Source organism: Stigmatopora argus, chromosome 7 (genome assembly GCF_051989625.1).
Source record: "Stigmatopora argus isolate UIUO_Sarg chromosome 7, RoL_Sarg_1.0, whole genome shotgun sequence".
In the NCBI taxonomy this organism is placed as follows: Eukaryota; Metazoa; Chordata; class Actinopteri; order Syngnathiformes; family Syngnathidae; genus Stigmatopora; species Stigmatopora argus.
In genome coordinates, this window is record NC_135393.1 from 7,249,843 (window position 1) to 7,276,331 (window position 26,489).

The window sequence follows — 26,489 nt, forward strand, 5'->3', positions numbered from 1 at the left end:
TCCAGACGGACCTTTCCAGAAAAAAATGGACATCATTAAGAAAGGGCGGTCAACTCAGCTAGCAAGCCTGTTACAGCCGGGAAAATGGTGTGTGGGGCACTTTCAGCGCGCTAACTTAGCTCCATAAGCAAATAGTATATTGTTGTGTTGATTTAATGCTATTTTCAAAACGGACTATGCCGGAAATATGACAGGACAGGCTCGACTTTCATCATTAGCTTCGATGGCGATAGGAAAGAAGGAAGAAAGAAAGGAGGATGCATATTGTGTAAAAATGATTTTTGGTGAGTAAAATTACAAATATGGCTATATTCCTAAATAATATTTCAATTGTGGGCCAAGTTCTCATATCTGAAAAGCTCCAGTGTTTGTATTTAATCACAAAATGCTGCTAGGAAGTGGATTTTACCCCAGTTAAATTTTTGGCGTTTCACCATTGACGTCCATCGCTGTCTTTTCCCGGGAAAAATCACCCCCCTGGCCTGGTTGTAATGTCTCAAAAGCTCCAGTATTTGTATTCTATCAATAAATGATGCTAAGAAGTGGATTTTACTTAATATTAGTGCATTTTTTGTCATTTCACCTATGGACGTATCGACGTTCATCACTGTCTTTTTACCGGGGAAATGATACTCCGGGCCCGGTTCTGATGTCTAAAAAGCTCCAGTATTTGTATTTAATCAATAAATGCTGTTTTCGGCTGTATTTTACCCCATTTTCGGGCAATGTTTGCCCGTACGCCATTGACATTCATCGTTGTCTTTTCCCGGGAAAATCAGCCCCTGGCCTGGTTTTAATGTCTGAAAAGCTCCAGTATTTGTATTTCATCATGAAATGCTGCTAGGAAGTGGATTTTACCCCATTTTTGTGCATTAATTTATTGATTATTTTTTATGTGTCGCAGCTGTAGCTGCAGTAGAGGTTTTATAGCCATAAAATAGTTTTTGAGGGTTGGATTGATACGTTGAAGGCGCTACCAGAAAATGCACCGCCCGCCACTGGTATATATATATTTGTGGTTGTGGTTGTGGTTATGCGCGCGTGTGGTCCAAATCACGCGAGATGTGTTGCACTTTGCCGTGGCGCTCTGTAATTCACACGCCTCAAGTACGCACCAGTCTGGAATTCACTATATAAGAAGCGGGACTATACTCATCCAGTCTTATTTATCTTCCTCGCCGGGTCGCTCTCCTCGTCGATCGGAAAGCCGTCCACACATCGCTGTCTATCATCCGGACCGAACGGCCACCATGGAGCCATATTTGTCGTGTAAGTTCGAAATAATTTCGTTTTTATTGGCATTTTCATTTGAGATGGGAGAAAGTCTGTATACATTTAAAGGGGATTTAATGAAGGTAATGCACGGAACAGAAGCAGGCATTATTCCGTTTTTTTTTACGGAGCTGGATGAAAGGATTTTTTTTTACCTCTGCAGCTTCTGGATGTGATGGAAGACGAGCGCCAAGTGCTTTTACGCATGAAATGCCACATTGTAGCGTGTTTAGTAAACTCAGAAATCAGAATAAGAACCCAGAATTATCCTCGGGATAGACATTGTTGATCTTTACGTTTACTTTATTGTGCTCACATCCATACAATTTGCGTGATGGGTGAGTGTAACTCTTAAGTGGATGTTCTTCAAATACTAAAAGCATGATGTCAACGTGGAGGAAAGAAACGTCAGGCAATAGGAACAAAAACACACTTTTCTGCAAGAAGGCTGCTTGAATGGAGCGCGTCGGCCTCACAGCTCTGAAGTCCTGGTTTCAAATCCAGGTTGGTCCACCTGTGTGGAGTTTGCATGTTCTCCCCGGGCCTTCGTGGGTTTCCTCCGGGTACTCCGGTTTCCTCGACCATTCCAAGAAAAATGCATGATAGACTGATTGGACACATTTGCCCCTAGGTATGGGTGTGAGTGTGCATGGTTGTCCGTCTCCATGTGCCCTGCGATCGGCTGGCCACCGATTCAAGGTGTCCACCGTCTATGGCCCGGAGTCAGATAGGATAAGATCCAGCACCCCCGTGATCCTAATGAGGATAAAGCGATTCAGAAAATGAGATGAAATGAGGCTTCTTGAATGGGCCCGCTTGCTGTGTGCTTATTTTACCAGCAGACTTTTTGCACCCGTGAATCGTAATATAACATAAACAAATTTAAATGAACTTGGATTACGATGCAGACACACTCAAAATATATTTAACCTAACCTTAATTCTAATTTTGTTTTACATTTTTGGCTGTTTGCCCCGCCTCCACCCTGACTTTCACTATCGCTGTTTGCTGTTGTATTCCCTTCAAAATATTCCGAAAATGATGCACACAAATGTCCTCACAATAGCACGAGAACTTGCCAACTAGAAGTAGTCTTGAATTAGCGATCGCTCCGCTAACGGGAGCTAACAGGCTAAGGGGGGGAAAACACTGAAAAAATGCAACGCTCCGCCCAGTGCTCCCAGAGACATTACAAAGAGGGAGTTGCGGCCAGAGAGACATTACACGAGGAGTTGCGGGGGATAGAGCCAGTGCCCCTGATGTTCTTATGAGCAGCCAACGAGAAGTAATATATACTCCCCGTATTAGCGATCGCTCCGGCATTCGCGCTGAGTGACGGAAAAAACACTGAAAAAAATGCAACGCTCCGCCCAGTGCTCGTAGATATTTGTTATACACGAAAGAGATGTGGCAAAAAAAGACAGTGCGCTACAATGATAAACAGCCTCTCATGTCTTGGCTACCTGGCTTTCTCGTATCTCGAATTTTTTATCGTATCTAGAGATAATTATTAGCTCAAAATTTTACTCGTATCTTGAAATGCTTGTATGTCGGGGTGCTCGTATGTTGAGGTACCACTGTATATTCTTTTTTTGGTTCTGCGCACCAATTTTTAAAAAATGACTGCTTCTCCAACTTTTACACTAAGGGCATCCGTAAAAATCTATCTAAAGTGTATTTCAAAAAACAAAACACTACAGAGCATTTATCCTTAATATAGTACGTGTATTTGCTTTAGTCACTATGACATTTTCTGTATTCCAGTCAATTTAAACATTATGTTTTTAAATAATGAGTAAATTATGTTCTGCACATCAGATTAAAAAAATAAGATATTAAAACAAATAGTTTGAGAAAAAAATGACATCCAAATATTACACAATTACTCCCCACATTATAGCTATTATACAGCATATATAGTGTTAACACTTGGTGCCATTTAGAATAAAAAAATGTCTGGAATTTATGGCAGGAGAATCTTTCTGAAATAATGAGAATAAAAGTTACAAAAAGGCGACCGCCGGTTCTTTAAAAAAGCACAAAAAGGTTTTAGTAAGTGGTGGAAAAATCCATCTAATATAGCTGTTAAAACGGATCAAAAATGTATGCTCATGCAATCGCAGCAGTTTTCTGACAAATGAAAACAATTTTTTTTAGCAAGAAACTGAACATAGCCGCACTGTTTATTGTTTATGTGGGCCCCAAGGCCTCAAGGTCTTGAGTCAGTCAATCGCCACGAATCTGGAGTCGAACTCCAGTGTAGGTGATTCACCCCCCCAGCTCCGTTTGTTCACATCTCCATGACAGTTGAGGGCTTACAGTGAGGCCAGTGTGCTTCCCACAGCCCCCTGGGTCACTCCCAACCCCCCTAATGAAAAAAAGAATGAAATGGCCTCACCAGTGTAGAGATTAGTGCAATTATCTAACACCGTCACTGCATTGTTTTATCCGTGCTTTGTCTTCATGCACTGCACCCTGCAACATTTTGTCTGTGTTTCTGCACAGGATACAATATTAGGTGTACAGTATGTATACGGTTGGGGTATTATTTATCATGTTCAATCTAATCCAAACTGGTGTGACTGACAATTGCAGGGCACATAAAGACAAAGAACCATTCAAGCTCACATTCACTTAGTATAGGGGAAAATGATATTTATACATGAGCAAATGTGCATCATTTTGGAAAGTGGTACAATGCCTGAATACCAGGGAGAACAAGCAGATACAATCCCTGACAGGAAAATTAAGGAGCCAGATGTGCTAAACATTGGCATAACAGAAATAATCCGACCATACACATTTTAATGGAATGACACCAAATGGGGATTACAAGGACAGATGTGATTGTTGTGAACTGGGACCGTGATTAATTTAAGGATTACATGAGACCCCAAAGTGTTCTACTTTAACATCGTTTTAGACTAATCCTCATTCATGTTGATATTTTTACATTATTAATGCTTTAAAAAAATAGTGGCTGATTCTTAACCCATAATTAGATCCATTTAAAAAAATGATGACAGTAGGACTAATAGTGACATCATTTCTACAGGCAGCACAGTGTCCTTCAGTTAATATCTCTGCTCCGTTCAAATGTAAGGTGCACTTTGGCTTTCTCCGTCAATCCCCAAACATACCTGCTCGTTTTTAAATTGTGAATTTGAGTGTGAATACTTATCTGTTATATACAGGAACTGCAACTAACCTTACTACAACAGTTTGAACATAAACATTATGCTTACATTAATAAAACACTGAAAAATATTGAAATATTATGAGGGCCAACAAAGAAGTGGAAACTCAACCATGCCTAGACTGGAGTTATTACTGTACATTACAACATCAGCCACATATTTGTTAATGTGTATTCATCCAATTCATGTTGTGAATAGACTAACCGGTGGTTTAAGTGAGAATCTGATGACCTCACTTAAAATAAGGACTGAATCAGTTTGTTGTCTATTCCGTAAAGAAGCCAAAGTCTAAATCACATTTCCTGCTTGTTTCAGCCACAGTTGCTAAACAGAAAGTGTTTCCTTCCGTGATAAACGTCCAGCACCATGGAGCTCAGATAACCTCATCATCTTGCACCAACATTGGCCACCGTTGGATCTTCCGCATATTCATCATGGGGACGTGGCGAAGCTTGCGTGTGGCATTTATTCTGGGCTCTCTGTTCGCGATCCTGCTAATCATCACCTACTGGGATGACGTTGGGGGGTTCAACCTCTTCCCTCAGCGGGACCCCAAACTTGAGTGCTGTTCTCAGAACGCCACGGCCCGCTCGTCCATGCTTCCAGCATCCTTTGCAACAACATCCATGGGGGTGATGAGAAAAAGCATGGAGGGTGCCCTGCAGCCTGGAAAAGGGGATGCAGTGGAGGTTAAGGAAGGGGACGAGAACGGGGATGTGGCTGGACATCAGCAGCAGATGGCGAGGAAGCAAAGGATCATGGATGTTTGTTCGCAAAAGGACTTTCCCGGAAGTACCCGTGCATTTGAACAAATTCCAATTAGTGAATTGAACCACCTGATAGTCGATGATAAGCACAAGATCATCTACTGCTATGTTCCCAAGGTAGAAAATATCAAGATGATATCGGGGCAATATTGTAACAAAATGATTTTCAAATTCATAATTTAAATCAGAAATACATAGTCTAAGTCAAAATTGTGTAACAATCATCTAAGTGGAGTTACAAAAGTGCTTTACTGTGAATAATGGGGCTCTAGATCGTATGTGATTTTACTCATGACTTGAAACATTCTTAGAGTCGTGGGCTGCTTGCCATAGTTGCGAGAGCTGTTGCGGCTCAATATTGATCCATATATTATATATATATATATGTATGTATATATATATATATATATATATATATATATATATATATATATATGTGTGTGTGTGTACATATATATATGCCTATGAGCATATAAAACATAAAAAATGCACACAGACGTACGTATGTCTTTGTAAAACACTGCACCCATTTGTCACTCTAAACAATGTTTGACATGCTTGAAAATAGTTGTAATACAGTGCTTCTCATTTCTTTTTCTTTCTTTCTATATTTATTTATTTATTTATTCATTGGTCTATGGTGCTCTATGAATACTCATGGGAAAGCGATTCATTCGCCCACTTTTTGGGCAAAGTCAAGTTCAGTTCAATATATCACTATTACTTGACAAACCATTATGTTCTTCCTTTCAGGTGGCTTGCACCAACTGGAAGAGGGTGATGGCAGTCCTGTCCCAGTCTCTGCTCTCACCCAAATCAGGAAAGCCTTACACTGATGCGGCGGCAATTCCTGCCCCCCTCGTCCACAAAACCTCGCTTCATCTCACTTTGGCGAAGTATGAAACAATACTTCCTCCACCAATGAAATTCCTCATATTGCATGACATTTGGACAAACATAGAAATCACAGCTTTGACTAACTATTGACGTCTGGCCGGCTGACGAGTGGTTAGCGCGTAGGCCTCACAGTTCTGAGGTTGTGGGTTTAATCCCAGGTTGGTCCTCACTGTGTGGAGTTTGCATGTTCTCCCCGAGCTTGCATTGGTTTTTCTCCAAGGTCCTCTGGTTTCCTCCCTCATCCATAAAAACATGCGGGGTTGGCTGGTTGAAAACTCTAATTTGCCCTTAAGTATGAGTGTGAGCGTGAAATGTTGTCCGTCTCCTTGTGGCCTGCGATTGGCTGGCCACTGATTCAGGATCTCCCCTGCCTCGGGCCATTAGTTGGCTTGGATAGGCTCCAGTACCCCTCGCAACCCTTGTGAGGATAAGCGGTTCATAAAATGATTAAATGAATGAATGAAGTCTGGCCTCCACTCTGTTAATGGCACATTCATTTTCCCTGGACTATTTGCCATACAATAACAGATGGCCAACCACTCACACAAGTTTACACCAATGGATAGTCTAACAAAACAAAATAACCTAGTTGTTTGGATGTCTATCACTTTAGTGATCACAGATGCCAGGCCACAAGCTATTTGGTACTTAGCTTGTACAAAAAAAGATAGAACAAACTATTTGGGGGGCTGCAGTGCACTAAATGAGAAACTCACTCTGCATCATAACTCCTAATGAGTGATTATGGTGGTGGGATCATGTATTTCCGTGATTATCCATCCCTTTTCTATACTCTTTGTATTCCAGCTAATGTTACCTAGGGTAAGCATTAAAAACTCACATACATAATGACAACTGGAAATGAAAAAAAAATCAATTAAATGTTAAAAAAGAATCAAATGATAAAATAGTTAAAAATCATTTCACATTTCTAACACCCGGTAGGCGATGCCGTTTTTCCATTGTAGCTCATCTGTTTATGGATGGTGCCCATTCTCTTGGTGTGCGGAAAAAAATAGCAACTAATTTTTAATAATGTTGGTCCATTTAGTCAAATTTGGTTGCATGCCTCTGCAAGCAGGCAACTTAAATACAGCACCTATTACCACCATTGTGGCTCTTCAAATCCATTTTATTTATTTATTTGAATTTTATTAAGGATAGCCCCTTGAGATTAACCATCTCATTTTCAGGGGGTCCTAAATTTGTGTGTCGTCATCTCCTGTTTATCGAAGATAATTTAAAAACCTGCAACTCTGGCCATCCTCGGTGTGACGGTCCCGTCACAGGATTGAGGCCTCAACTTTTTTCCTCTTCAACATCCTCATTCATCCTGTGACTTGATGCAAAATGTTCCTCTTTGCAGTGTGCATATAACATTCTGCCATAACATTTACAGTGCCAGTATTTTTGTTTTGATAACTATTCATGGGCCAAAAATTTGTTATTTACTGAGTTGGATGAAGAGAGCGGGAGAAGTAGGGAGCACAAATGGGGCTTTCTTTACGAATTGGTGGCGGCAGCTTTCTGTGTAAGCGTGACTTTGGGAAGCTGAGTCACCTGGCTCTTTACCGGCTCCTTCCATGACATCTCTGACATTATGTTTTTCCTTTTTTAGCTGTTAAAAGTCGATTTAACTATTGCAATGCAATTCACCTGCTATATGGCAGTTCATTGTTGACCTTTTTCAAATTTTGGAACTTAGCTCAAATGAGCTGGTTGTTGGTTTTGTAGTTTAAATTCCTTTCTTTTATTGTGATAGTACGTGCATTACAGTTGCATCTCAACTTACAAAAATAATTGATTCCAGAACCTATTTTGTAACTTGGATTTTTTGTAAGTAGAACAGTACTTTATACCTCATCTCATCTCATTTTCTGAATCGCTTTATCCTCACTAGGGTCGCGGGGGGTGCTGGAGCCTATCCCAGCTGACTTCGGGCCAGAGGCGGGGGACACCCTGAATTGGTGGCCAGCTAATCGCAGGCGACAAGGAGACAAACAACCATTCACGCCCACACTCATACATAGGGGCAATTAGAGTGTCCAATCAGCCTACCATGCATGTTGGAATGTGGGAGCAAACCGGAGTACCCAGAGAAAACCCACGCAGGCTCGGGGAGAACATGCAAACTCCACACAGAAAGGTCCGAACCTGGATTTTAACCCAGGTCCCCCCACTGTGAGGCCGAGACACTAACCACTCACCCTCCGGGCTGCCCCAGTACTTTATGTATTTACTCTAATTCGTTCCACAAAGAAATTACAAAGTAAACCCTTTAAAAATGATCGTAGCGTCCCAATTTTGTATGACAGATGTGAGAAACATACAAAAATGAGAGAAATGTATTAATGGATTAAATTGAATAACAAGCATGCAAAATCATTTTCTATTCATGCAGTAGCCCAGTACAGTGTAAGGAGGAAGTTAACGTTAGCATACGAACACATGGACATAAACACATATCTAAACAACTTCAAATCATGACTATGCGATGATGATACGCGTGCAAGGGTGCTTATGTGGCATTGCCAGCCAGTCAGGGCAATTTTAGGCAATTTACCAATGGCCTAGGTGTGCAAGAGGTAGTACTCCCACTTGCCACATTTCGTCAATGTTGTTGGTTTCCAGATCTGATGGACTGGAATAAAGGCAGGATTATCCATGCCAAAAAGAAACAAGTGACGCCGTTAGTAGATCAGGAAAGCCGTCAAGAACAGGAAACGAGGAACAGAAAGATGTTGCGAAGCATTTTTTGGGGGCAAGAAAAACACTTTGGTTAGACTAAAATAATACGAATGCATGAAAAAGTTCGGGCATGAAGTCTACTGTAGTTGCCTCATGGGACCCAACGAATATTTTAATATAAGGCATGCTTAGAGCACAAACAAGAGTTTTTCAAGGAACAATGGAAAGAAAGTTAATCAAAAATGAGCAAATTTGAAAATAGTAAATCTAGAATATAGACGGGAACAGAGCAACACAAATAATGTATGTCACATATTGTATTCACTAGGTTATGGCGTCAACACGGTTCTCCATCCCGCCACATGATGGCGGTCAAGCTCCAGAACTACACCAAGTTCCTGTTCGTGCGGGATCCCTTTGTCCGACTCATCTCGGCCTTCAGGAGCAAGTTTGAAAGGTGTGGCTTCCAGAGTTCCTATTCATATAGGATGTGCATTTAGATGGCATATTGTTTTTACATCAACCGTATTTTCACGACTATAAGTCACACTTAAAAGTCTTAAATTTTCTCCAAAATAGACACGGCGCCTTATAATCCAGTTCGCCTTATATATGGACCAATATTAAAATTGTTATCACGATAAAATAAAATAAATCAGTCGATAGGGTACACCATATTCTACAGGTTTTGCAACTACGGTAAGCAGCTTGCGACTTCATTTTCCCCCGTGCGCGGTTCATGCTGGGATATGTAGTTCTTTTGTCAATACACCCAGAATGACAGCGAGCACACTAATTTCGTGCTCACCGTCATTCCGGCTGGATTGACAAAAGAACTCCAGCCGCTAGATTGGCGTCAACAGAGCATTCAAAGCTACACTGCGAACTATCTATATATATATATATATATATATATATATATATATATATATATATATATATATATATAATATATGGATCAATATTGAGCCGCAAAAGCTCTCGCAACTATGGCAAGCAGCCCACGACTCTATTTTCCCTGTAGAAAAAGTAGTGAGCAGTGACTGCTAGGATATATAGTTCTTTTGTCAACCAATTGACAGCGGCCGTCATTTACTAGGGTGGATTTACAAAAGAACTCCTGCCGTTACATGTTGGCGTCAACAGAGCATTCAAAGCTAGACTGCGAACTATATATATATATAAATATATTACATATGGATCAATATTGAGCCACAACAGCTCTCGCAACTACGGCAAGCAGCCCCCGACTCTATTTCCGGTGCGTGGTGAATGCTGAAATATATAAAACGGCGTTTCATTTCGGTTGAGCTCGATATAGCACATTAATTCTATGTTCGTCGTCATTCCCAGTGGAAGTCTCAACTGTGGTCCGAGCTTTCAGGAAGGAAGAAATTACCAACTCGATTAATTACGACTTTGGTGAGACGGAGACGTGCGTGTTGGATGCCGCATTCGCCCACCTGTTCAACATGAGTTATTATGCTATTGATGTGTCACAAAAATACTAATACTTTAACCTCAGAGAAAATAAAAAAAAACTTGTTTATTCATGTTGGGAGTGAATGGAGTTGTCAGAAAGCTGATTTGTAATCTATTAATAAAGTTTGGCTGACCTATCTGACTGTTTTGTTGACATTCCCTTTAGTGCATCACCATCTAGTGGATGCATAGCGTAACCCCAGCCTCTACTGTAGACCCGTATAATGCGGTGCGGTAGACCAGTGTAATGCGGAGCGGTAGACCTTACAATGCGGTGCGCCGTATATATGGAAAAACATTAAAACGTAATTCATTGAGGGTGCGCCTTGTAGTCGTGAAAATACGGTAGTTTAACAGTTTGCATGGGTTTTTTGCGGGTGCTCCGAGTTCCTTCCACATTCCCAAAACATGCATGGTAGGCCGGTTGAACACTATAAATTGCCCCTGCATATGAGTGTGAGTGGAAATGGTTGTTGTTTCCTTGTTCCCTGCAATTGATTGGCAAAAAATTCTGGGTGTTTTAAGGCCTTTCGCCTGAGTGACTGCTAATTTGTCCTTGCGTCATAGAACCGTGTTGATTTATTTATGCTGACTACTTCTCGCGCCAACCAGTAGTTTTTTGTAGGAGGTTGGACTTGTACTTATACACTCAGACATACTGTTTTGTCATGGATAGAGTCGAAGTGACTACAGGGCCACTATATACAGATAGTATTTAATATTTAGGTGGGTCATTGAATCACTAAATATAATTTTTCCTGACTTTCAGGTGTTTTTGTGATGACTAATTAACATGCCACAGTAGTTTTCCAGGGAAAAAAAGAAAATAAATCAACATTACTATAATTTCTTTAATTAATTTTGGGGAAAATATTAAATCCTTAAAAATGGTTATTGTGACAGTCCTTATGTGAGAATGTCTGTGTGATTTCCTCAATAGTTCATGTGTTGTGACCATCAGGCCCAACGAGGAGTTCTACCGCCTTTTTGGGTCGGACATCATTCTGCGCTATGGCAATCTGTCAGGGGAGGTGCCGAAAACGGTGGCCAAAGCCCATGTGGCAGGGTTCAGACCCACCTTCCAGCAGTTCATCTCGTACCTGTTGGATGAAGAGACAGAAAAGAAGAAAATCTTCAATGAACACTGGCGCCAAGTAATACACTACATGACATTATAGTAGAACACTTGTGTGCAAAGTGCCAAACGCCACATTAAGTGAAATGAAGCAATCAAATACGATAAAAAGGATTCACCTTGCTTCTCTTTCCAGTTAAGGATGTCACTATGATGTGTTTTATAGTGCTTGGTATTAGTGTAATAGTAGTTTTTTTCTTTTGCTATTTTTCTGATTTAAAAAAGGTATAGGTGTGGTATTTTGTGTTATGAGTGGTCAGAGAAATATCTTAAAGCAGCACTGTCAAGGTACAAACCACAGTTACAAAACAATTAAATACCCAATTTGCAGCTAAAAGTAAATTTAACTGGTGATATTTGTTATTTCTTGGAATACTGTAAACTACTTATAAATGAAACTAATGTACCACTGACCTCATATATGTTTCCGTTCTACAGTTTCTATTTCGTCTATAAATTTAACATGATGTTAAATTCACTTTATTTTGGCAGTTGCAGTACTTAGAATAAAGGGCCATTTTACGCAGTTCAACTTCAAGTATGACACACTTGTGGCTCCACAACCAAGTTTGAATACGTCACAAAGGCAATTGAGGTTGTAAATTTAATAAATACCGGTACATGGTACATGTACATATACATATAAATATATACCACACTCTGTGCAAACATACATGTTTGTCACTTTTAGAAATTTGCTTTTAGAAATAACACTAGATCATGCTGAGAGCGAGCATTGTCCCATACATCGTTTTTTCCTTCTTTTTTTATAGGTATACCGCCTCTGTCATCCATGCCAGGTGAATTACGACTTCATTGGGCAGCTGGAAACATTGGAAACGGACGTAGAGCAACTTTTGAAGCTCCTTCAAGTGGATCATTTGGTGCAATTCCCTTCGGGACAAGAAAATCAAACTCTAGCAAGCTGGGAAAGAGACTGGTTTGGACAGATTCCCGTCTCAATGATTACAGAGCTGTACAAGCTTTACCAAACAGATTTTGAGCTCTTTGGCTATCCTGAACCTGTAAACGTGCTCCACCACCAATAGGCAAACCCCCAAAAGAAATCCCACTCTGAGATGCTGTTTGTTTCAGAAAATACCTCAAAAATAACATGTGCCCTCTAGTATTTTGTGGTATTTTTGTCTTTTGCGGTCAACTCGTTTCAAAACTTCTCTTGGTTGCCAACATTAAAGCACTTTGATTTTTAAAAAAAGATTAAATTATAATTGAGTGGCCTAGTGGAAAAGATCTTAGTACGTCCACGCACAGTTCTAAGAATGAGGGTTTAATCCCCGGCCTTCCTGTGTGGAGTTTGCATGTTCTTCCCAGGCCTGCGTGGGAGTATTCTCATTTCCTCCCAGGCCTGCATGGGAGTATTATTCTTTCCTCCCACATCCCCCAAAAATGCTTGGTAGGCTGGTTGAACACTATAAATTGACGTAATTTACGAGTGTGAGCGTGATTGGTGCCCTGAGATTGGTTGGCAACCAATTCAGTATGTCCCCCACTTGCTGCCCATTGTTGCTTGGGGTAGGCTCCAGCACCCCCTGCGACCCTGTGATGATAAGCTCTACAGAAAACGAATGAATTAAATTATAATACAAGCTATAGAAGATGGTAAGACTCATTTGGAAGGGTAATAAAAATATGATGGCAGCAATTTTAGTATTTTACACTTTGAATTGAAAGAAAGAACTTTCCTGGGGACAAGGTATTTCACTATGATTTATTAAAACAACACCCTCTGGTTGGCTGGGAACTAAATCAGGGTGCATTTTGTTGGCTGGGATAAGCTCCAGCGCCCCTGTCTGTTCAAGGGATAAGCAACTCGGATAATGAATGAATGTTAAAAACACAGAATCTTGCTACTACTCTGCTCTAAGACAACAACTCGGATTTTAAAAACTACTCAGGTCAGCAACAAGCTACTGCTTTCCTTCTGTTCATCTTTTTTTCTTCTGCCGCCACCACTTTTTTCCCACATTTATAATTTATTTACATAAATTCAGAAGATGAGGAGAAAATAAGTACAGGTAAAAAATGAAAATGTTATGAATACTACTTCAGATGTTTTGGAAAAAAAGATTATGGAATAAAAATTGATTGCACTAAATATGTGAATTAAATTATAGCCAAATAAAAATTAAAAGTTCATAAGGATTATACCCAAATGGGTATTTTGAACCTAAATGTTAAAGTGCCTATTATCAAGTTTACTATGAAAAGGATCAATATTTTTACTACTGTGCTCACTTTATGTACCTTTTGCTCAGGAAAATAAAACTGCCATTCATTGTCAAAACTATTGTTCCCTTTTGTTGCATTGTGTTTACTCCATAGACCTAGAATCTAGGTCCTAGATTAAATTGTATAATTATTATAAGGTATTGAAATGAAATTAATTCTAAGAGCATCAAATTGATCAATTGGCTGAAAATAAAGTATATTAAAAGGGGTCGTATCGCGTTTGAAAATTCAAACGGATGATTCTGACTGCTACAAGTGAATTTTTGTAGCAGGCAACGTCTTCTAATCCTAAAATTACATGTTACTTTCGTACCATTTATACAGCGGCTTTAGTGAAAAATGTCTCGTGTGTTGGTAGAACCCTAACACAACACTTGTGACCCCTAGTGGATATGTTTTAGAGCTGCCTGTAACACTTTCCAGTTAAAATCTACAGTGGTACCTCGACATACGAGCACCCCGACATACGAGCATTTAGAGATACGAGTAAAATTTCGAGCAAATAATTACCGTATTTTCTCGAATATAACACGCAGATTTTTGCTATATAATTAATTCCAATAGATGGGGGTGCGTGTTATAATCAATAACTAAAATAAATTACAAATTTTCGATCGAAAAAAGCATTGTCAAACTCACTTTGACGCACGGATTTTACGTCATCTCGTAAAGCCGATCAAAAATCGGAAAGCCGAGACCACCACTGCCCCCCTCTAGCCTCGTACTCGTCTCAGTTCACCCTCTCTCAGTTCAGTGTTATAATCAATAACTAAAATAAATTACAAATTTTCGATCGAAAAAAGCATTGTCAAACTCACTTTGACGCACGAGGATCTGGCAGCCCTCCAAAGTCTCAAAGGGACTACAACGGGAGAGGATATTTTTGACAAAGTGTGCCAAACCATGGAGAAGTTGGACCTGGACTGGTCAAAGCTAGCTTGCCTCACGACTGACGGGGCTCCTAGCATGGTGGGCGAAACTCGCGGTCTAATAGGACGCATGAACCGGGAGTTGGAAAAAGGGGTCTCACCGCCCCGCTACGAGTCCACTGCCTAATTCAGCCGCAAGCACTGTGCTGTTACAAACTGACACCGGCCCCCCATCAGAGAAGGGAAAAGTTATGTGGCCCTCACAGGAAAAAGTTTGGGGACCCCTGTCTTAGATGGACTGTTTTGTAAGGCAGTTCTACTTTTTAGTAAGATATACATTGCATCTTGTTATCTTCCAAGTATGAAATGATCACAAACTATGGACATGCTTGATTTGAATTTTATTCTTTTTTTTCTTCCTGGTTCATGCTTATTACTGGGTGAGTCTGCAGAAATGATCACCACAAAACCTGTGATTTAGCAAGAAATCTGGTGCAAAAGTAGTTGATAAACATAGCAGAGCATTACAAGATTTTCACCTACAATGTGATTTTTTTGTCATTTTATTTGATAAAAATTATAGCATGTTCAATTTGATTAATGTTTTTTCAAACAACACAAACTTTTAGATTGAAAAACATTACAAAAATATTCGCATAAATCTTTTAATATAATGAAACGAAAAAAAGGAAAGACAATGTATAAGAAAAATTACACAATTATTGGCACAATTAAATAGACTTTGACTTGTATAAAAGCTGCACTGCAACGCCATTTTTCAAGTTTACTCTTATAATTTTCAACTCTTTGATTTTATTAGAAATAAATTCCATTGTTTGTTTTTTTGTTTTTTGATTAGATGATCAAGAAGGATCTGAAGAAATATTCCAAGATCTTTGAGCAGAAGGATCGTCTGAGCCAGTTCAAGTGTGACCGGACACTTTGTCGCCGGACGCTTCGTCCCCGGACAGTTCGTCGAACGGACGCTTCGTCCCCGGACAGTTCGTCGACCGGACACTTTGTCGACGGACAATTCGTCGCCTGCTCAGTGCCACTCTCGTGATTCACACGCCTCGAGTACGAACCAGTCTGGAATTTACTATAAGAAGCGGTACTATACTCATCCAGTCCTATTTATCTTCCTCGCCGGGTCGCTCTCCTCGTCGATCGGAAAGCCGTCCACACATCGCTGTCTATCATCCGGACCGAACGGCCACCATGGAGCCATATTTGTCGTGTAAGTTCGAAATAATTTCGTTTTTAATTGGCATTTTCATTTGAGATGGGAGAAAGTCTGTATACCAGAACCAGAAAATGCACCGCCCGCCACTGATATATATATATATATATATATATATATATATATATATATATATATATATATATATATATATATATTTATATAATATATTATGTTATATATATATATATATATATATATATATATATATATATATATTATATATATATCAGTGGAGGGCGGTGCATTTTCTGGTTGCGCCTTCAATGTATCAATCCAACCCTCAAAAACTATTTTATGGCTATAAAACCTCTACTGCAGCTACAGCTGCGACACATAAAAAATAATCAATACATTAATGCACAAAAATCCACTTCCGAGCATTATTTCACGATTAAATACAAATACTGGAGCTTTTCAGACATTAAAACCAGGCCAGGGGGTGATTTTCCCGGGAAAAGACAGCGATGAACGTCAATGGCGTACGGGCAAACATTGCCCGAAAATGGGGTAAAATCCAGCCAAAAACAGCATTTATTGATTAAATACAAATACTGGGATTTTTAGACATCAGAACCGGGCCCGGAGTATCATTTCCCCGGTAAAAAGACAGCGATGAACGTCGATACGTCCATACGTGAAATGACAAAAAATGCACTAAAAATGAGGTAAAATCCACTTCCTAGCATCATTTATTGATTGAATACAAATACTGGAGCTTTTGAGACATTACAACCAGGCCAGGGGGGTGATTTTTCCTGGGAAAAGACAGCGATGGACGTTAATGGTGAAACGTCAAAAATTAAACTGGGGTAAAATTCACTTCCTAGCAGCATTTTGTGATTAAATACAAACACTGGAGCTTAAATACAAACACTGGAGCTTTTCAGATATCATTGTGGGGTTGCCAACTCGAAATCTGATTGGTTAAAAGCAACAGTCTAGTTTAATGCAGCAGAGCCCGCAAGAACTGATTGTGCGGGCTTTGAGGCAGATCTGATCTGGCAACAAATAATGGCTGAAATGTGATTGGTTAAATGCTTCAATATGAAAACACACATCTGGAAGCAGTGCAACCAGGGGGAAAAGCAATGAAAGGAAGCTAACAGACCATTTGGAATAATAAGTATTGGTGGACAAAATATAATATCATTCAGATATTTCTTAGGCCAGCCGAGAAGGCCTTGAAGGCCCGCCACTGATATATATATATATATATATATATATATATATATATATATATATATATATATATATATATATATATATATATATATCAGTGGCGGGCGGTGCATTTTCTGGTAGCGCCTTCAACGTATCAATCCAACCCTCAAAAACTATTTTTTGGCTATAAAACCTCTACTGCAGCTACAGCTGCAACACATAAAAAATAATCAATAAATTAATGCACAAAAATGGGGTAAAATCCACTTCCTAGCAGCATTTCATGATTAAATACAAATACTGGAGCTTTTCAGACATTAAAACCAGGCCAGGGGGTGATTTTCCCGGGAAAAGACAGCGATGAAACGTCAATGGCGTACGGGCAAACATTGCCCGAAAATGGGGTAAAATCCAGCCGAAGCGATGTGTGGGCGGCTTTCCGATCGACGAGGAGAGCGACCCGGCGAGGAAGATAAATAGGACTGGATGAGTATAGTACCGCTTCTTATAGTAAATTCCAGACTGGTTCGTACTCGAGCCGTGTGAATCACGAGAGTGGCACTTAGCATTTCTGTGGTCCAGAGACAAGCCCAATTAGTACGCACACACCCAAATGTTAATGTGTTTGCGTTGTCGAGCGACTTTTTGCTGTTTTTTTTCTTTGTCTTCTTTAATAGTGGTTAAGGTTAGTTATATATTTGTGGTTGTGGTTGTGGTTGTGGTTGTGGTTGTGGTTGTGGTTATGCGCGCGTGTGGTCCAAATCACGCGAGATGTGTTGCACTTTGCCGTGGCGCTCTGTCATTCACACGCCTCAAGTACGCACCAGTCTGGAATTCACTATATAGGAAGCGGTACTATACTCATCCAGGCCTATTTATCTTCCTCGCCGGGTCGCTCTCCTCGTCGATCGGAAAGCCGTCCACACATCGCTGTCTATCATCCGGACCGAACGGCCACCATGGAGCCATATTTGTCGTGTAAGTTCGAAATAATTTCGTTTTTAATTGGCATTTTCATTTGAGATGGGAGAAAGTCTGTATACATTTAAAGGGGATTTATTGAAGGTAATGCACAGAACAGAAGCAGGCATTATTCCGTTTTTTTTTACGGCGCTGGATGAAATGATTTTTTTTACCTCTGCAGCTTCTGGATGTGATGGAAGACGAGCGCCAAGTGCTTTTACGCATAAAATGCCACATTGTAGCGCGTTTAGTAAACTCGGAAATCAGAATAGGAACACAGAATTATCCTCGGGATAGACATTGTTGATCTTTACGTTTACTTTATTGTGCTCACATCCATACAATTTGCGTGATGGGTGAGCGTAACTCTTAAGTGGATGTTCTTCAAATACTAAAAGCATGAGGAAGTCAACGTGGAGGAAAGAAACGTCAGGCAATAGGAACAAAAACACACTTTTCTGCAAGAAGGCTGCCTGAATGGAGCGCGTCGGCCTCACAGCTCTGGAGTCCTGGTTTCAAATCCAGGTTGGTCCACCTGTGTGGAGTTTGCATGTTCTCCCCGGGCCTTCGTGGGTTTCCTCCGGGTACTCCGGTTTCCTCGACCATTCCGAGAAAAATGCATGATAGACTGATTGGACACTCTACATTTGCCCCTAGGAAGGATGTGAGTGTGCATGGTTGTCCGTCTCCTTGTGCCCTGCGATCGGCTGGCCACCGATTCAAGGTGTCCCCCGCCTATGGCCCGGAGTCAGATAGGATAAGTTCCAGCACCCCCGTGATCCTAATGAGGATAAAGCGATTCAGAAAATGAGATGAAATGAGGCTTCTTGAATGGGCCCGCTTGCTGTGTGCTTATTTTACAAGCAGACTTTTTGCACCGGTGAATCGTAATATAACATAAACAAATTTAAATGAACTTGGATTACGATGCGGACACACTCAAAACAAATTTAATCTAAACTTAATTCTAATTTAGTTTTACATTTTTATACCTTCTCCTGGCTGTTTGCCCCGCCTCCACCCTCAGTTTCACTATCGATGGGCTGTTTGCTGTTGGATTACAAGGACAGATGTGATTGTTGTGAACTGGGACCGTGATTAACTTAAGGATTATATGAGACCCCAGAGTGTTCTACTTCAAGATTGTTTCAGACTAATCCTCATTCATGTTGATATTTTTACATGATAAACGCTTTAAAAAATAGTGGCTGATTCTTAACCCTTAATTAGATCTATTCACATTTTTTTTAAAATGATGACAGTGGGACTAATATAGCATCATTTCAACAAGCAGCACAGTGTCCTTTGGTTAACATCTGTGCTCCGTTCAAATCTAAGGTGCACTTTGGCTTTCTCTGTCAATCCCCAAACATACCTGCTCGTTTTTAAATTGTGAATTTGAGTGTCTATACTTATCTATTAGTATATATATAAACTGCAACTAACCTTACTACAATAGTTTGAACATAAACATTATGTTTACATTAATAAAACACAAAGAAAAATATTGAAATATATAAATATTATCCAACAAAGAAGTGGAAACTCAACTTTGCCTAGACTGGAGTTATTACCGTACATTACAATATTAGTGACATATTTGGTAATGTGTATTCATCCAGTTCATGTTGTGAATAGACTAACCGGTGGTTTACATGAGAATCTGATGACCTCACTTAAAATGTGGACTGAATCAGTTTGTTGTCTATTTTGTAAAGAAGCCAAAGTCTAAATCACATTTCCTGCTTGTTTCAGCCACAGTTGCTGAACAGAAAGTGTTTCCTTCCGTGACAAACGTCCAGCACCATGGAGCTCAGATAACCTCATCCTCTTCCACCAACATTGGCCACTGTTGGATCTTCCGCATGTTCATCATGGGGACGTGGCGAAGCTTGCGTTTGGCATTTATTCTGGGCTCTCTGTTCGTGACCCTGCTAATCATCACCTACTGGGATGACGTTGGGGGATTCAACCTCTTCCCTCAGCAGGACCGCAAACTTGCCCACTCGTCCATGCTTCCAGCATCCTTTACGACAACATTCATGGGGGTGATGACGGCGAGGAAGCAAAGGATCATGGATGTTTGTTCGCAGAAGTACTTTCCCGGAAGTATCCCTGCATTTGAACAAATTCCAATTCGTGAATTGGACCACCTTATAGTCGATGATAAGCACAAGATCATCTACTGCTATGTTCCCAAGGTAGAAAATATCAGGATGATATGGGGGGCTATATTGTAGCAAAATGATTTTCAAATGAATAATTTAAGTCAGAAATACATAGTCCAAGTCAAAATTGTGTAACAATCATCAAAGTGGAGTTACAAAAGTGCTTTACTGTGAAATAATGGGGCTCTGGATCGTATGTGATTTTACTAATGACTTGATACATTCTTGGTATGAGACAAATGGCAAATGGGTGCAGTGTTTCATAAAGGCATATGTCTGTGTGTGCGCATTTTAAATGTTTTACATGTTAGGCAGGCACAACTAGTTTTCCCGCATGTCAAACACTGCACCCATATGTAACTCTCTCATGCTAAGAATGCAATGTTAAGAATGCAGTGTTTTACAAAGACATACGTACGTACTCCACTCACCTCCCTGAACTTGGCTTTGAGTGCAGAGTTGCACTGCAGGTCAATGACCTCCATTTGAAGCTCAGGAGGGGCATCTTGCACATCAAAGGAGAAGGGGTCCGCAAAAATTTGAAATGTTGCTTTGTGTGTCTTGAAGTCTGCAAATCTGTGATCAAATTCCTCCTGTAGCTTCGAAATGGCCTCAACATACTTCTCACCACTGAATGGTGTGCCTACATCCACGAGAGCCTTGCATGCTGGGAAATGGCAAAGGATTGTCTGAGAGAGCTGGGCTTTCCATAACACAAATTTAGTGCAGAATGCTCTCACGTTGTCTTAGGCAGCACTGACAAGTTGCCCCTGGCCTTGTAGCTTCTTGTTCAGTACATTAAGCTCATATGTGATATCAACAAGAAAAGCCAAGTCCATGAGCCATTTGGGATCACTTAGCACAGGAACAGCAACCCCGTCTATCTCCATGAAGTCTTTTACTTCTGCTCTCAACTCAAAAAATCTCTTCAACACGTTTCCCCTGCTGAGCCAACGTACCTCAGTAAAGTAGAGCACATCCCCATATTCTGACTCCATTTCTTCTAAAAAGCACGGAACCTTCTGTGCTTTAAGCCCCTGGATCTGATTTGGTTGATGCATTTCACAACGACAGACATCACATTGTCAAACTTCAGCCATCTGATGCAAAGGGCCTGCTGATGGATAATGCAGTGCAGAGCTATGGCCTCCTCCACACCCTCCTCTTCGAGTTTTTTTTGAACAAGTGCTACCAGTCCATTCTTCCTCCCTGTCATTGATGGGGCTCCATCGGTTGTTATTCCAACAAAGCTCTTCCATGGCAAACCGGCATTCTTAATGGCATCACACAGCTGGTGAAATATTTCCTTCGCGGTGGTCTGGCCATGCATTGGAATTACTGTGAGCAACTCCTCCATTACTTTAAAATTGTCATCAACACCATGGATATATATTGCGAGCTGGGCAGTGTCTGTGATGTCTGTGGTCTCATCAAGAGCCACTGAATATACACTGAAACATTGTGCTTTCTCACACAGTTGATCATAAATGTCACTTGACAGGTGAGAAATGCGCTCTGCCACGGTGTTGGCAGAAAGGCTGGTGTGGTTGAACAGACTTTTCTTTTCTGGACAGACAATATGTGCAGCCTGTAATATGCACTTTTTGATAAATTCACCTTCTGTGAATGGCTTTCCTGCTTTAGCAATCAACTCACAAAAGGCGTAGCTAGCTTCGACTGCTGCATTACTGTCTTTGGTAGCCTTCTTGAAGAAATCCTGTTGCCTCAGAAGACATGTTTTAAGACTGGCAACCTGGTTGGCTCTCTCATCTCCCTGGTATTTTTCGTACTCCTCAGCATGTCTCGTAGTATAATGACGTTTCAAATTGTATTTCTTGTGCACCGCAACTTTTTCAGTGCAAATGAGACACGTCGGGGTGCCCCTGTGTTCAACAAAGCAATATTGCACTCCCCACTTTTCTTGAAACTGTCTGTGCTCATCACCGACCTTTCTCTTCACGGCAGGCTTTGAAAGAGACATCTCTGGGGCTCTGTAATATGTTTTTCCACTTGGAATGAGTCTCGGGTTGATCTTTCACTTTCAGTCGCGCGGGTTTGTGGCGCGTGCGCACTTTCGCTCTCAGTTTCTCCGTTTCACTCGCGGAGATGGCTACACTAACACAGGCTGGATCACAGATCATAGCGCCTCATTCAGTTCTATGCTGGGAGCAGCGGAGGAGTGTGCGCGCCGAGCGGAGTGATCGACTTCACGGCTTCTCCTCCGCCCAGCTGATTGGAGGACTGAATGAGTGAGTGAGCGAGGCACTGGACAGCCCGGCCGATGTCCCGCCCTCCAGAGCCGTATACCTCACCGTGATTGGTTCATTCAGCTCCGAACACAACAAGTGTCATTCATATCAATCTTGCGGGCCGCACGAACATTAATCTTTCATATTAAGACAGGGGCCGCAAATTATCGTCCCGAGGGCTGCAGTTGGTCCGCGGGCCGCGAGTTTGAGACCCCTGATATAGTCATAATAAAATTTTATGATTAAAATCTATGAATAAAACATGTTAATAAATGTCACTGACTTAAATTTAACCCTATTTTTCATGTCTGTCCTTCTTACTTCCCATTCAAATGACTTTTCTGCTGAATGTGTCACTTGATAGTTAAACTTGCATCTATATGCAACTACTTGCTAACAACTTTAACTTCGCTGCGTGTTTTGCAAGGGGAGACCTTTCTCTCCCAATTTCACCGTTTGTTCCTCTATGTGCACACAAGCCGACAGCCATTCCATCTTAAAAGAACCGGATTTCTTTTTTTACTTTGCCTTGTTGAGTGGCTCTGCCGCAGCCCAGTCGTTTCGCCGTGATAAAGGATTGGCAGCTGCTCGGACGAACTGTTAGCTATATGCTAACCTGCAATACAGGCAAAATGTGTAAATAACGTAGCCAATTAATGTCATTAACATTTACTCATGTCGCGAAAGAAAACACAAGGGATGTGAAGCAAATATTATCATTGGCTATTGATTTGAAAAAAAAAAAAAATCTAGAAATTACAATTTGAATGTGTAATTTCTAGATTTTTTCCCCCGAATAAAAATAAACTGTAGCTATAAGTATCGTGTTTATTTCCAGAACATTATACACCATGTTAAAATATTTTTTTTTACTCTCTTCTTTTAATCTAAATTTGTGACATGTTTATTTTGGGGGGTGTTCACTCTGTAATACAGTGCTTCTCATTTATTTATTTATTTCTATATTTATTTATTTATTCATTGGTTTATGGTGCTCTATGAATACTCATGGGAAAGCGATTCATTTGCCCACTTTTTGGGCAAAGTCAAGTTCAGTTCAATATATCACCATTACTTGACAAACCATTATGTTCTTCCTTTCAGGTGGCTTGCACCAACTGGAAGAGGGTGATGGCAGTCCTGTCCCAGTCTCTGCTCTCACCCAAAACAGGAAAGCCTTACACTGAGGTGGCGGCAATTCCTGCTGACTTCATCCACCAAATCTCGATGTTTCCCACTTTTGCCAAGTATGACACATTACTTCCTCCACCAATGAAATTCCTCATATTGCATGACATTTGGGCAAACCTAGAAATCACAGCTTTGACTGACTATTGACGTCTGGCCGGCAGACGAGTGGTTAGCGTGTAGGCCTCACAGTTCTGAGGTTGTGGGTTTGATCCCAGGTCGGTCCTCACTGTGTGGAGTTTGCATGTTCTCCCCGAGCTTGCATGGGTTTTCTCCAAGGTACTCTGGTTTCCTCCCACATCCCAAAAACATGCGGGGTTGGCAAGGAAAGTTAATCAAAAATAGGCAAATTTGAAAATAGCAAATCTAGACTATAGGCAGGAACAGAGCAACACAAAAAATGTATGTCACATATTGTATTCACTAGGTTATTGGGTCAACGCGGTTCTCCATCCCGCCACATGATGGCTGGCAAGCTCCAGAACTACACCAAGTTCCTGTTCGTGCGGGACCCCTTTGTCCGACTCATCTCGGCCTTCAGGGACAAGTTCGAAAGGTGTGGCTACCAGAGTTCCTATTTTTTTTTACATCTAGTTTAACAGTTTACATGGGTTTTCTCCGGGTGCTCCGATTTCCTCCCACATTCCCAAAACATGCATGGTAGGCCGGTTGAACACTATAAATTGCCCCTACGTATGAGTGTGAGTGGAAATGGTTGTTGTTTACTTGTTCCCTGCAATTGACTGCCAAACAATTCTGGGTGTTTTAAGGCCTTTGGCCTTAGTGAGGACTGCTAATTTGTCCTTGCGTCATTGATTTATTTATGCTGACTACTTCTTGCGCCAACCAGTAGTTTTTTCTTGGAGGTTGGACTTGCACTTATACACTCACACATACTACTGTTTTGTCATTGATAGGGTCTAAGTGACTACAGGGCCATTATATACATATAGTATTTAATATTTAGGTGGGACATTGAATCACTAAATAAAAAAATTCCTGACTTTCAGGTGCTTTTGTGATGACTAATTAACATGCCGCAGTAGTTTTCCAGGGAAAAAAGAAAAGAAATCAACATAACTATAATTTCTTTAATTAATTTTGGGGAAAATATTAAGTCCTTAAAATTGTTATTGTGACAGGCCTTATGCCAGAATGTCTGGGTGATTTCCTCAATAGTTCTTGTGTTGTGACCATCAGGCCCAACGAGCTGTTCTACAGCAGATTTGGGAAGGACATCATTCTGCGCTATGGCAATCTGTCAGGGGAGGTGCCGAAAACGGTGGCCAAAGCCCATGCGGCAGGGTTCCAACCCACCTTCCTGCAGTTCATCTTGTACCTGTTGGATGAAGCGAGAGAAAAGAAAATCCTTAATGATCACTGGCGCCAAGTAATACACTACATGACATTATAGTAGAACACTTGTGTGCAAAGTGCCAAACGCCACATTAACTGAAATGAAGCAATCAAATACGATAAAAAGGATTCACCTTGCTTCTCTATCTTAAGGCAGCACTGTCAAAGTACAAACCACAGTTAAAAACAATTAAATACCCAATTTGCAGCTAAAACTAAATTTAACTGGAGATATTTGTTATTTCTTGGAATACTGTAAACTACTTATAAATGAGACTAATGTACCACTGACCTCATATATGTTTCCGTTCTACAGTATCTATTTTGTCTATAAATTTAACATGATGTTAAATTCACTTTATTTTGGCAGTTGCAGTACTTAGAATAAAGGGCCATTTTACGCAGTTCAACTTCAAGTATGACACACTTGCGGCGCCACAACCAAGTTTGAATACGCCACAAAGGCAATTGAGGTTGTAAATTTAATAAATACCGGTACATGGTACATACACATATACATATAAATATGTACCACACTCTGTGCAAACATAAATGTTTGTCACTTTTAGAAATTGGCTTTTAGAAATAACACTAGATCATGCTGAAAGCGAGCATTGTCCCATACATCGTTTTTTTCCTTTTTTTATTTTTATAGGTAAACAGCCTGTGTCATCCATGCCAGATGAATTACGACTTCATTGGGCAGCTGGAAACATTGGAAACGGACGCAGAGCAACTTTTGAAGCTCCTTCAAGTGGATCATTTGGTGCAATTCCCTTCGGGACAAGAAAATCACACTCTAGCAAGCTGGGAAAGAGACTGGTTTGGACAGATTCCCGTCTCAATGATTACAGAGCTGTACAAGCTTTATCAACCAGATTTTGAGCTCTTTGGCTATCCTGAACCTGTAAACGTGCTCCACCACCAATAAGCAAACCCCCAAAAGAAATCCCCTAGGCTCCAGCACCCCCTGCGACCCTGTGATGATAAGCTCTACAGAAAACAAATGAATGAAATTCTAATACAAGCTATAGAAGATGGTAAGACTCATTTGGAAGGGTAGTAAAAATATGATTGCAGCAATTTTAGCATTTTACACTTTGAATTGAAAGAAAGAACTTTCCCGGGGACATAGTATTTCACTATGATTTATTAAAACAACACCCTTGGGTTGGCTGGGAACTAAATCAGGGTGCATTTTGTTGGCTGGGATAAGCTCCAGCGCCCCCGTCTGTTCAGGGGATAAGCAGCTCGGATAATGAATGAATGTTAAAAACACAGAATCTAGCTACTACTCTGCTCTAAGACAACAACTCAGATTTTAAAAACTACTCAGGTCAGCAACAAGGTACTGCTTTCCTTCTTTTCATCTGTTTTTCTTCTGCGCTTTTTCCCCACATTTATAATTTATATACACAAATTCAGAATATGAGGAGAAAATAAGTACAGGTATAACATAAAATATTATGAATAGTACTTCAGATGTTTTGGAAAAATAGATTATGGAATAAAAATTGATTGCACTAAATATGTAAATTAAATTATAGCCAAATAAAAATTAAAAGTTCATAAGGATTATACCCAAATGGGTATTTTGAACCTAA

General features: G+C 40.5%; 2 protein-coding genes across 2 annotated transcripts; both read left to right on the forward strand.

Annotated features, from left to right (window-relative positions):
- The first annotated feature begins 1,053 nt into the window (after positions 1–1,053).
- Positions 1,054–13,737, forward strand: LOC144077463 (carbohydrate sulfotransferase 12-like). The gene is made up of 6 exons (XM_077605236.1): positions 1,054–1,269; positions 4,785–5,353; positions 5,990–6,132; positions 9,150–9,278; positions 11,265–11,457; positions 12,212–13,737. The coding sequence occupies exons 1-6, from the start codon at positions 1,251–1,253 to the stop codon at positions 12,485–12,487; spliced, it is 1,329 nt and encodes a 442-aa protein (XP_077461362.1). The 5' UTR covers positions 1,054–1,250; the 3' UTR covers positions 12,488–13,737.
- A 3,885-nt stretch (positions 13,738–17,622) lies between these two features.
- LOC144078024 (carbohydrate sulfotransferase 12-like) lies at positions 17,623–26,271 on the forward strand. The gene is made up of 6 exons (XM_077606201.1): positions 17,623–17,939; positions 19,680–20,125; positions 23,446–23,588; positions 23,957–24,085; positions 24,730–24,919; positions 25,541–26,271. The coding sequence occupies exons 1-6, from the start codon at positions 17,921–17,923 to the stop codon at positions 25,814–25,816; spliced, it is 1,203 nt and encodes a 400-aa protein (XP_077462327.1). The 5' UTR covers positions 17,623–17,920; the 3' UTR covers positions 25,817–26,271.
- The last annotated feature ends 218 nt before the right edge of the window (positions 26,272–26,489 follow it).